The sequence below is a fragment of the Corylus avellana genome, chromosome 5, assembly GCF_965113065.1.
Source record: "Corylus avellana chromosome 5, dhCorAvel1.hap1.2, whole genome shotgun sequence".
In the NCBI taxonomy this organism is placed as follows: domain Eukaryota; kingdom Viridiplantae; phylum Streptophyta; class Magnoliopsida; order Fagales; family Betulaceae; genus Corylus; species Corylus avellana.
In genome coordinates, this window is record NC_142494.1 from 27,069,603 (window position 1) to 27,082,719 (window position 13,117).

Consider the following 13,117-nt stretch of genomic DNA (forward strand, 5'->3'; position numbering starts at 1 on the left):
GTTATGAAATATTTTTATTTTAAATTGTATTTATCATTTTTTTTTTATGTTATAAAAAATAAAATATTATTTTATTATTTTAATGTTGCCTTTACTAAAATCAATTCTTGGCTATGCCATTGGAGAGGGGGAAAAGAACGTGATGTTAAAGGACGTAAGAGGGGGTGGACGGAGATATGCTTTTTTTAATTCTACCCACCATCTCTTCTCTCTTTGCATTTTTTTTTTTTAAAAAAAAAAAAAAAAAAAAAAAAATCAGGATGACAAGGTGAAGAGACGGTGGGGAGATGGTGGGTGGAATGCATTGTAGCATTCCTCGGCTGGAGGTGACAAATAAAAGGTTAAACTTTAGTATGCCCGATGAACTTTAAGTCGATTTGACAAACCTCCAAACTTTTAAATTTTTCGCTTTGAATCCTTAAACTTTGAATTGCTCTCGCTTAGTACCCTTCCGTCTATCTGAATTATCAACTTCAAACGAAATGACTCGTGACTTTCACGTGGTTTTTTACCTGCCCTCACACCCTCACTCATCCTCAACCTTACAACCTTATATGTCCAACACACCACTAGAATGCAAGACAACCCCGAAACAAAGACCCACTACCCAAGTTGCAAAAAAAAAAAAAAAAAAACCAATGAGTTCCAACCATCCATTTGAAGGGTTTAAGAAGGAAGTCGAAGAAAGAAAGTTGAGGAACTAGCTTCCAACCTTGTCAATGACGGTGAAAAATCCCACACGACGACGAGACCCAGTACCGGTGAAAGTACATTCTATCATTCACCGGCAAAATTACCCACTACCCAGTACTGGCGAGGTGACGACGGTGAAAGATAGAGCACTCTGAGGGTGAAGTAAGCGATTCAAGATTGAGCTATCCAATTTACAAATGTGGGAGCAAAACAATTATCAAAATTGCATCAACAATTAAAAATCATGACAAAGGTTTTATGCTTGTGTAAATTATTTGGCAAGATGTGTTTGAGAATTTATTATTTCAGAGAAATTTTATGTTCATCCCTTTATGTCTAAATCATTTAGTAATGGGTTAAACCCTAATTTGTGTGATTATGCAGAATGAAAAAAATCGTAGTTGTAATTTTTTAAATGGGTTGAACCATAAATTTGTGTGTGCGGTGATCGAGTGATGTCGATGTTGATGGAGTGGCAACACGATTTGAAGTCCAAAAGGGCAATGGAAGTTTTCAAATGCAAGATTGAACTTGCTGAGTATAAGTCAAAAATTGAAGTTGATGCTACTAATTTTGCACTTAAACTTAAAAGAATTGAAAATAAGTATCGTTTAATACTGCTGAAGTTTTGAGCTACACTTGCATGTTGTTGGTGTCTTGTTGCTGTATTAATGTGTTTCCCTTTTTCTAATAGACTTGCATCAAGGCTGATGTTAAGCAGCTAAAAAAGACATTTTGTTGTCTTTATTTGTATCAGACTTGTATCAATTGACCATTTCGTAATGTTTTTTGTACCCAACTATTGTGAAATATTTGGTATGGTTTGTATGAATTTTGTTTGTACAATTTAACAAGTATCCAAATGGATTTGTTCACTAAATTTATAGTATTGTGTCCCCAATTTTTCTTATTGCTTGCTGCTATGTTACCTTCATATTGGGAAATAAAATATTAGCTAAATGTTGTCATCCACATGTACTCAATTTAACCAAATTAACACCACAATAACACTAAATGTATAAGTTTGGGGTGGCCTAAGCCACCCTATGGCTATTGGGAGTGGCTCGGCCACAAAAAAAAAAAAAAAAAGATTTGACACCTGGGGTTGGCCAATCCACCCCACAAGGGCCATGGGGGTGGGCTTGGGCCTCCCAATGACCAAATCAATATATATATAGATTTGATTTAGCCCTTGGACTGAACCACCCTAGCGCCAACTGTGGAGGTCGGCCACCCCTTAATTTTTTTAAAAAATATATAATATTTATTATTATTTTTATTTATGAACAGACGTTCTATTTATGCCCTTAGGATTTTTTTAAAGAGATCATGACCATTAACTAAATATTCTCCAGTCCAAAATGAACCGGAGAGGATCATGTTCCCCATTTAAGACTATATTTAATAATCCAGAAAAATTGACTATACTATTTAAGTCGAATTGCACTGAGATGACTCAGATGAAAGCTATAGTCCACTAAAAAGATTATTTTTGACTTATAAAAGTTCTTAAGTAACAAAAAATTATAGGTTTCATCTATAGTTATTGTTACCCCCACCCAATAGTGCGCTATTGACCTCTTGCTGCCCAAAAATTTTATGAACAAAAAATAATCATTGCATTATAGCATATCTTCACCGAGATGGACTACCTTCTTTGTGAAAGCTGACACAAATTACTGGCAGGCTGGCATCCATGTCACGAGGGTCCCGTCCCAGTTTAACCCCTTCCCTACGTTAAATCCATACATAACCTACTACGTCATCATACTTCTAAATAAATGCTCTCAATTTTAAATAAAATGGAGGAATCTGTTTCCATAACTTTCAAACCATTTATATATTTAATAATTCAGAAGAAAAGACTACTATTTTAAGTCCAATTGCACGGAGATGGACTACCTTCTTTGTGAAAGCAGACTCAAAGTACTGGCAGGCTGGCAGATATGTCACGAGGGTCCCGTCCCAGTTTAACCCCTTCCATACGTTAAAGCAACACATAACCTACTACATCACAATTGAATATTAAAAAAAAAAAAAAAAAAACCTACTACATCATAATTATTGAGAATATGAGGGCTTAACTAACCATATATTTCATGTTTTATTAATCATCTGTTAAAAAAAAAAAATATATATATATATATATATATATATATATTAATCGCGTTTTGTGTATATTCTTCTATCATTGTTAATTCTTTGGTTTAATGATTAATTTTCAAAACAAAAAAATGAAAATAAGAGAAAAAAGAAGAGAACACTAAATAATATTTTGTTTATTCTTATATTGTATTTAATAATCCAGAAAAAAAAAGACTCATAACCTACTACATCATAATTGAATTAAAAAAAAAAAAAAAAAAGACTCATAACCTACTAAAGCGTCACCATGCCACGAGGGTCCCGTCCCAGTTTAACCCCTTGCGTACGTTAAAGCAACACATAACCTACTACACCATAATTATTGATAATTTGAGCCTTTGAGGGTTTAACTAGCTATATGTTTAATGTTTTTATTAATGGCGTTTGGACTTTGTTTCGAATAATAAAAGGTATATTCTTCTATCATTAAAAAAAAAAAAAAAAAGAAGTACTAAATAATATTTTTTTTATTCTTATATTGATATTGACTGTGTCTTTCTTTGTGTGCTGACAGTGCTGTACCATTCAATTCTCGTTGTCCCATGTGGACCTGCCGACAATAAAATGGCCCCCACAGGACGTTATTTAAGGAGGGCTTTCTTGTCATTTACTTGAAATAAGGATAATCAATTTTTTTTTTTTTTTTAACCAAAAAGCCAATCAAATTATTATTATTATTATTTTTTTTTTGTAAGAAAGGACAATCATATTGAGTCTAATGTTTATTACCATGACTTCTTTATAATCTTTACCTTCTAGTACTATCCGTCTGTCTACGACTCATTCACCACCGTTCACCAAGAAGTTCCTCCTCACTAGCTCACAGGCGCTGAGATGGCGGAAGAAACAGTAAAGAGGGGTCTCTTGCTGGCACTCCTAGTGATGCTGACGATTTTGCTGCACACAAGCCATTGTGGAGCGACAACTTCAATAATGAAGGACAACGCCAGCTCCCCTTACCACGCCCGCATGGACGAAGCTGCAGACTGGACGTTTGATTCCGAAATAACCAGAATGCTCGTTGACTACAACAACTTCGTCACTACCGGCAGTGGCAACCCAAGTAAACCTGTGGTTGATTGTTCACGAAGTCCACGGTATGACAGCTGCCTTCCCCAGAAAAACAGTATACCCAAAGGAGAAAAATGCGATCCCTACAAACGCAATTGCTAGACATATATATATTTATATCTACTGATTGTAAGATCTATGTCCAGCTCTGCTTAAATAACGTCTGGTAATATGCTCTATGTTTGAGTTCAAATGCATGTTTGCGGGCGACTGTGTGAAAATGAAAAGCCTGTGCAAGTTGTAATGTATCCACTAAATAGAGGAAAACTTCTTCAATTATTTTTAATTTTGATTTATTTGGAGATTGTCATTCGTTAAAAACATTTATTGTGAGATTCAGGGCGGACACGAAATTATATATATATATTAATATATATTAAATTACTATTTTACAAGAGGGTTCCCTTATCGGAACCACCAGTGTGGCCGAAGGTTTTTGCGCCGGAGCGAGAGAGACAGGAGCGAGGGAGGGATACTAAACGCTAAGGAAAGGTTTAGTTAGATGTCTTCTGTTGTGCAAATTTATTTAACTCGCAAATGCACGAATCGATTGTAATTTAATGAATTGCAAGTGCGAGGTCGAACTCACAGATAATTGTATTTTTGAAATAACAATTTAAATCTAAAATAATTAAAATCCTAACCTAGTTCCAAAAAGGTTTTAAATTTTGATTTTTGAAATTAAAAGACAAATATAAACTAATTAAAATAAACTAAGAGATAAAATACTAAGGTTTGAGAATTTACACTTACCGGATCATAACTTCAACAGTTAATCAAAATCATCACATATATCCATTCATTGCACAAATCACAAAAGGAATCAAATATCAATTAAATCATCAGATGTATCCGTAAATCACAACAAATATTCAATCTTAATTGAAAGACCAAATGTATCCGTAGAACAAATCACAAGGCATATCCAATTGAGGTTTGATACGGACACAACACATTCCCAACTTATGGCCAACTTCTCTTCTACGTGTAAAAAAATTTGAATTTTAAACCAAACAAATTGTATTTTTTTCCAAATTTTCAGAATCCCAAAATCCTCTCTCTCAATTTTTTTTGTTGTTAAATGACACGTAAGAGAGAAGTTGGCATAAGTTAGATTTGTGTTGTGACTTTAACATTTGCCTTTGTCAAAATGCTGGGCCATCTCGATCTCTCCCGCCAGACAGGGTAGTTTGCCAATGCCTTGTCCAAAGCAACATGGTTTTTTTTCTCTCGTGATCATGCATAACATCGGCTTTGTTTGATAAAGTCTTTCTTTTCTTATGTTATTGTTTATACACAATTTTTTTAAAAAATTAACATCAAAATATTTATGAACTTTTTGTACTTTTTATATAACTTCATTCACTTTTTATTACTATTTAAATAAAAAAAAATCACTATAAAAAAAAAAAAAAAAACTTTTTTTATTTTTTCCTACAAATTTTTCACTTTTTTTTTTTTTTTAATTTTTTTTTACATCAACTACAATGTCTAAAGAAAATGTTTTGCCAAACAAAGCCATGGATTGGTAGATCAAGTGGGAATGCTACACCCCTTAATTTGTGGTAAAACTAACAATGAGAATTCATCCAAAAATAAGGACTTGTAGTATTCTCATCCGGCTCGTTATTGTGGAGAAATTTCAATTTTGAATGATAAAATGCATACTTTTTACTCCTCCCTATCCCCAAATAATAGAAAAAGATATAAAAAAAATAAAAAAAAAATAAAAAAAAATCAAATTTTGTCTCTCTTCCCAATTTTTTGGTAATTTGTCTTTTCCTCTTCTTTCTTTTTGTTTCTTTCTCTTTCTTGCACACTTACCGGCTTTATTGAAGGCGACAGGTACCTGCACTTGAGGTACCTTATCCCTTTTGGAAATTGAGATAGTTATTTAATAAGCGGACCAAAAAGATGTTTAACTTAAAAAACCAACGTCAAAACCACTACATTTTATTATTTTAGTTGCGCCCCTCAAAATTGAATTCCTAGCTCGTTGTAAGTTTAACATTTTTTATATTTATAAAGCTATCACTTATTTGGGTTCATGTTTCATAGCAAATGATGATTCTCTCCCTTGCCCTCACAAGTTTTAATAAGCTATGCACATTATTGTTATTATTATTATTATTATTGCTTTTGTTGGTATTATTATTATTATTAACCGCATAAGATGGAGTAACATTGTAATAGATCGCCCAACAAGAATTGTACTCTCGGAAACGGATCCTCTTTATTTCATTTGAAATGAAAAATATTCATTTAGTGTATTTATGAGGATAATATTATCTTTTTCTTTTTGGAGGTAAATTTTTTGGACAAATTTGTCATCCTAAATGCACTAAATGAATACTCTCCATTTCATTTGAAATGGTGATGATCCTTTTTCCGCACTCTCAGCTCAGGCCAACCATGCTTTCTATAGTTTGTCTCCAAGGGCTAATAGAGGACCCAAAACATGATCAATTGATAATAGATTCTGAGTTCACAACCAGCTACAAATGCTTTGGGATAAGGTAACTTTTCATTTCACAAATCAAAACTACACAACACTATATACACTGATGTTTGATGACTCCTAGGAGGCAGTACTTCAAAATCCAAAAGACGTGAAAGAAAAAAGAAACAAGAACTCTATTAGCCAGTGGGTACTTTGGCTTGGTTTAATTGGAACTTAATGAATCTAGGTAATAATTTACAGTGTATTAATGGAAACACTAACTAAGCTTGCCATCTTGAATTAGGATCATCTCCAAAATTGAAAAATACATTGGTATTTATATTTAAGAGGTATTTTTGTCTTCCAAAAAATGAAAAGACAAAAATTCATTTCAAATACAACTAACTCATCTTAAATGATCCCTAATTCATTTGGAGAATCCTTTCCCACCATCTTAGTGTTCATCAAAATCCAATAGATATAGGTGCACCTAGAATATATGATGTACATGCAACTTAGTGAGTTTCTTTTTCTTTCTTTCGGTTTTATTTTTTTTTATTTTTTGTGGTTAAACGATAGAAGTATTTTTGTTTTTGTATCTCGTATAACTCTTATAATACCAAGCTGATTTCACATATATGATAGGATCTACGTATTTTTAACTTGTTCATGATGGGAGGATAAAAAGAATAATAATTGAAGAAAAGCAAATGAGAGCATATCCATTATTAGACCGAAAGATGATGCCAGATGGCCGCGAATAAACGGTGCAATAATTGGATAATGTGTGTCCTTACTCTTCATGAGACAGATGAGCAAAACAATGTGTAGCTATCTAGCTAGTACTTAGTAGCTTAATAATCCAAACACTTAGGCTCATTAATCCAAATACTGAAGTCCTTTGTCTAGGTGTCCAAAACAACCACCCCACCCGTGACCTTATAGTCGTGTTGAAAGACTCGGCTTTGTCTTGTCTCTTCTAACTAGCTAGACATCTGCAGAAGATTCACAAGAACAACAACGAATTTAATTCTCTGAGTCGTCCATGCCTTCATCAATCAACAGGTTCAAATGTTTAACGTCATAAGAATCCTAAACATGAACAGGCTCTTGTAAGAGTTTTGGGCCTACATTATGGGTTGATTTAGGCGTCTCAAGCGGCAATATATTTCTCAATAGTTAAAGGACAGACGACCTAAAACTACAAAAAGAAGAACTCTTGCCCTCACAGACCCACCAAGGAAGATAGATTCAGCCCCAAGATAGGAAGTTGAACCATGCCCCCCATTTTATCTGTCGGCCTGACCTTTGGGCTTTTTGGGATTACATGTTTATATAGACTAGTGATAAAAATAAGCCCATAGCCCATCCAAAGTTGAAGACGGTCTCAGAATAGCCCAAGAAACAAAAGAACAATGCCATATCATGTGAATCGGGGATTGAACCCATGTTATATGCTACTATTGGGCGCTTACAAATTCTTCATAACTTTTCATAAAACCCATTCTTGAAACTTTTTTTTTTTTTTAAAAAAAAAAAAAAATTATTGCTTTTGAAATTTCATTAGCTAGGTCGGATTGGATGCCCCAATTTTTGCTGGAATTATTAGAACTAGTAGCTCATATTCTCTCAGGCATATAGAGTAGTACTAGAATACTCTCTCGAATCACATAAATATGTGTCTCAAATTTTTCTTGTTCTCTTTTCAATTTCATATTATTCATCATTATTTTGAACGGCAAGAATAGTATTGTGTTGATTGACCTAATAATCGGAGGGCAGGTTAGGGATACATTTTTGCCGTGTTTTATAATGACAAAAAAAAATTATATTTTAATAGAAAAAGAAACTCTGAAATAGATGTTTACATGCATATATAAAAGCATAGGATTATATAATTATGTCAAGATAGAGATGCAATACAAACATATGTTTAATCATCATACTTACAAAAAAAAAAAAAAACTTAAATAATGGCTCTAATGATATCATACTGCTTTATTGCATGTTTTTCTGCAGTAAACTGATCGACGACCTATGCTTTCTATTGCAGTTTTGTTTAATCCATCTTTCTTCATTGCAGATTCTTCGATTTGAGTACTCTCGTGTGGTATAAATTAAAAAAATAAAAAATAAAACATTTATAAATTTAATGTTTATATTTACAAAAAAAGAAAAAAGAAAAAAAGAGAGTTCATGGAAATATAAATTAGAATTGTATTATAAAAAGTGTTTTTGGAAATTTAATTTAATTCACGAGCATTTTCCAGTGTACCAAACAGCTAAATACATATTAAAGGTTTGATTCTAGTGTTTATATATTGTTTTATTTTAATTAAAATATTTTGTATGTTGGGTCATATTTGTTAAACTCACATGAAAGGATGGTTAAAATATTAATTAAAATACAAGAATTGCTTTTCTATCTAGAATATTTCCAATGTCTACGTCAGCCAAAAGCGAAAAACAAAAGTGCTCACATTATTGCACAGACAAGGCATTTAAGCTGCTCCAATACCTACCCAGCAAGTAGCATTTTTTAATGTACAATTATTGTCCTTCAATGTTCGTAATCTCAATTAATATCTTCTCCGGTGTCGTATATGGTCCGCAGCAACTTAAATCAGGCATTTGCACTTGGACACGTGGCGCGCCATTGTACTCGGCTGCCCCACAACAATATGCCTTTAGACAACTGGGCTTTGGTGATTTAACCCATTTAACTGCCTTCTCACTGAAATGCCTTAGAAGTTCCTTACGGGATAGACTTCTCTTCCAAAATGTTGGACACGAATGCACGAGATCATCAATGTCCGCTGCGCTTGACACCACCAGATTTCCTCCCCCACATAATGGAACTTCCTCGTCAATCACCACGCTATGTGCCCCAGCATCAGCAATCTCCTGCAACTTCATTGCAGACTCAAGGGCCTTCAGCACTTCAGCCATTTTGGGCCGTCGATCTTTTTCATCATACAAACATTTATACGCAATCTTTGCATACACCTTCAAGGACGCCGGCGCAATTAGACCAATCAGACGGCTATCAATGATCTGATCAAGTGTACGATCTTTAAAACACTGCTGCGCCCACAGGGTCAAACTCTGTTGCTCATCATCCAGACCCATATCCACCGCAGGTCTAGCGCACAACACCTCAAACAACACCACCCCAAACGCAAACACATCGGATTTCACCGTTAGTTTAGAGGTCCAGAAATACTCCGGGTCCAAATACCCGAACGTGCCCTTCACATCCGTAGTGACATGGCTCTCTGACAGGCTTTTAGGGCCCAGTTTAGACAGCCCAAAGTCCGAAACCTTGGCAACCCAATCCTCGTCCAGCAGAATGTTGCTGGTCTTGAGGTCTCGGTGTATGATCGGGTGTTCCGCACCTTCATGAAGGTATAATAGTCCTCGAGCGGCTCCAATACAAATCTCCAGCCTCTGCTTCCATGACAACGGAGGATTATCCGTGTTGTAAAGATGATCGCGAAGCGTTCCGTGGGCCATGAAGTCATACACAATGATCATGTGGCGCTCGTCGTGGCAGTACCCGATCAAAGGGACCAGGTTGCGGTGCCGGAGCTTTGATAGCAGTTCGATCTCCGTTCGAAACTCGTGGAGCCCTTGTCTCGAGGTTGAGCCGAAGCGCTTGATGGCTACCGGGGTGAGTTCACCACCGATGTAACCTTTGAACACGAAACCACAGCCGCCTCTTCCAACGACAAGTTTCTTGTCAAGGTTGTTTGTGGCAGTAAGAATCTCTTCCAGACTGAAGCGACGGCACAATCCTTCAAGATCAGCTACTGATGTTTGGTTCTTCTGGGACTCTGCTCTCTTCCTCTGCCAGAAAATTGTTATGCCCAAGAGAAAAAAAACGATTACGACACACAGGGACGCCCCGAAAATGACAAGGAACGGGAATAATTTTGTGTGTTTTGAGTGCTTGTCGTGTTTTGGGTCGGATTGTGATGGAGCGGTACTGCTGTTTTCGATAAGGAACCGAGATTTTCGACCCGAAAGTGGTACACCTTTATCTCCAATACAACTGTAATCGAGGCTGGTGGGCATCGAGACGATCTCAATCCCATTTATAAACGCATACGCACCATTAACGGAAGTGTTTGTAGAGGGAATGAAGGTTATGTTCAGTACTCTCTGACCCTCTTCTACGTTTACGCAGAAATTTTTGACAAAAACCTCTGCTTCCACAGAATGAGCAGTAAGGGAAGCATTAAAGTTGCTAAAGAGAGTGAAAGGTCCAGCAGTAACAGTGAAATACGCTTTAAACCTGTCAAAACCTTGGTATTTGGCTGGGTTGAAGAAGAAACGTATGAATTTTCGGCCCGGACTAACACGAAACGAGTAGGTGAATTGAGAAAGAAAGATCCGAGCCGTAGTGTAAGGGACACGATTGACGGATTTGGATTGGGAAGTGGAATTTGAGACTGCTGAGGTTTCATAATTAGGTTGTGAGGAAATGAATTTTGAGCCAATATCTCCGGTCCATTCCTTGCCATCAGGGTCAGTTGAGATAGCAGAGGAACCGCAGCTAAGCACGACATTATCGATGCCGGAATGAGGAGAGGAGGGCTTAGCCTTACCGGTTACGCTTGTTAGACAATTCAGGAAAACGAAAACGGAGAAGAAGTAGACGTATGATTTGCATGAGCTTTGCATGGTGAAATGAGTAGAATGTAGGTAGTGAAATTGAATGAGAGGGTTTGAGCAAAGCTGCGAGAAGTATAAAAACATATGGGGAATCCGAGTAGTCGACGCGTAAGTAGTGGGGGATGGGAGACTAAGAAAGGGGTCCCATGGAGGACCACTGGAAGCCTCCAATTTATTTCACATGGTTACTAACATAGCTTTGAGAATTGGAGAGTAGGGTCTCTTGGTGGCTTCGGCTTTAGCTTCACTGAAACCCAAGGGGCAGGAGACTCGCGGTCTGGTCAATAAACTAGTGAAAGGACACCCGCACGAGAGTCGAAAGAAGACTAATTTACAAAATAGTCTGGCCCAAGGTGGAAAACTGACCACGTGGGACAATTTTTATTTTTTAATTTCTCTTTTTGAAAGACCATAAGAGTCAAATCTTCCCTCATTACCAAATAAAGAAACTAACAATTAAAAAAAAATATTTTGGTTGTTGCTTGGCTTTGCTTTTGTTTTTCCTTTTTCTTTTGTTTTTTTACATGTCTACAAGGAGAAGGGAGATTCGAACTAGTGATTTCCGCTTCATAAGGCATGGTTCACAGCCGATTGAACTCTATCTCCCTTGGAGACACTTTGTTTTTGTTTTTAAGAGAACTAATATGGCATCTTAAATCTAAAATTTTTATTTAAAAAATTATCTATTAGGTAAAAATTTTAGTTCTTTTAATATAAAAAAGTTTTTTTTTTCTCTCTTTCTTCTAACATTTATTTGAAATAATATTTAAATGCCTCTCTTCTTTTCTTTCTTTTTTTCTTATTATTTGATTTTAAAGAATATTTAGAAAAAAAAAAGGATAAAAAAAAAAGATTATATAATTTATTTGAATAGATAAGTAAAAAATAGTTTAATTTCCTAAATTACCTTTATGCTTGTTATATATAGACTATAGAAACAAGGAAAGGTCCTGTAGGTCTTTTTACGCGTAGTGACGTTTATCGAATATGACAATTTTGAATCAAAAGAAATCAACCTTTCGTTTTCTGGTTGGAAAACTTTTTAATTGAATTAAGCACGCGAGGTGGTGACAGAATAGAACGGGAGAACAATAATGGATTATGAATATATGATCAAATATTTAAAAGTGATTTAATTCACTGATATAGACATTTATCGCAATAATATTACCCAAAAAGTCTGCAAACTTCTTTTTAAAAATAAGTAATCCTTGCCTTCATTAATGATTTTAAGAAGAATTACATGAGTAGGCCTCAACATTTTGATCAAGCTATAAATTAAGAAAAATGTTAGTGGTCAATAAATTTTTCATATTTTACCCATATTTTCTTACAATCAACCATTGAATTTATGGGGTCTACCATTAACTTATGTGAGATATACATAAGTCAATAGTGCAAAGTGAGAACTGCATATAAATATCAATTGAGAACCCCGTATGAGTATCTCTAGCACGTTGTAAATTAAAGCGGCAATTTGATAATTAAGTTCTGTTCCACATTTAAGCTTATAAATTTTAATCATATAAACGAGTGATTTCGGCAGCTTAATTAAACAACTTTTCAGTTCTTCATTACAATTACAAGAGTCACAAAAAATATTGATAATATAAATCATTTTAGTGAAAAAATGATGAATGATAATAACTTCTTTTGATGCTGTGAATAATGCCAATTATAAATAATATGCGAAACAATAAATATAATAATCATATAGACAATCAATTGAAACAAGAACTTGCAATCCATTCCACCCACCTCACGTGTTATACTTACAACATAATCTCATATTTTTAGTTTGGCTCATGGCCCTTAAACAAATACACATCTATTTTCTAAAAGCTTATAATATTATTTTGAAAAGTCGTATTTGGTTTTTGAGCTTCACATATAGTGTTTGTCAACTCATGTCTGCGTGTGGCTTTTGGTCTCTATTGGATCTTTTGTAGTCTCGTCTTCTTTTGCTTGGAGCTGATTGCTTGCTTTGTTACTGTCTTCTTTCTTCTTTTTTAAATACCATAATTCATCCAATAAAGGAACATATTTTATCCATATCAGTACTCTGCAAGATTCTGCTTTTACAATAGGCCCATG

General features: G+C 35.0%; 1 protein-coding gene across 1 annotated transcript; it reads right to left on the bottom strand.

The window, feature by feature from the left end:
- Positions 1-8,788: 8,788 nt before the first annotated feature.
- On the bottom strand, positions 8,789-11,189 carry LOC148585994 (receptor-like protein kinase FERONIA). Its single transcript, XM_088516401.1, has one exon. The coding sequence runs from the start codon at positions 11,105-11,107 to the stop codon at positions 8,900-8,902; it is 2,208 nt and encodes a 735-aa protein (XP_088372527.1). The 5' UTR covers positions 11,108-11,189; the 3' UTR covers positions 8,789-8,899.
- Positions 11,190-13,117: the final 1,928 nt, after the last annotated feature.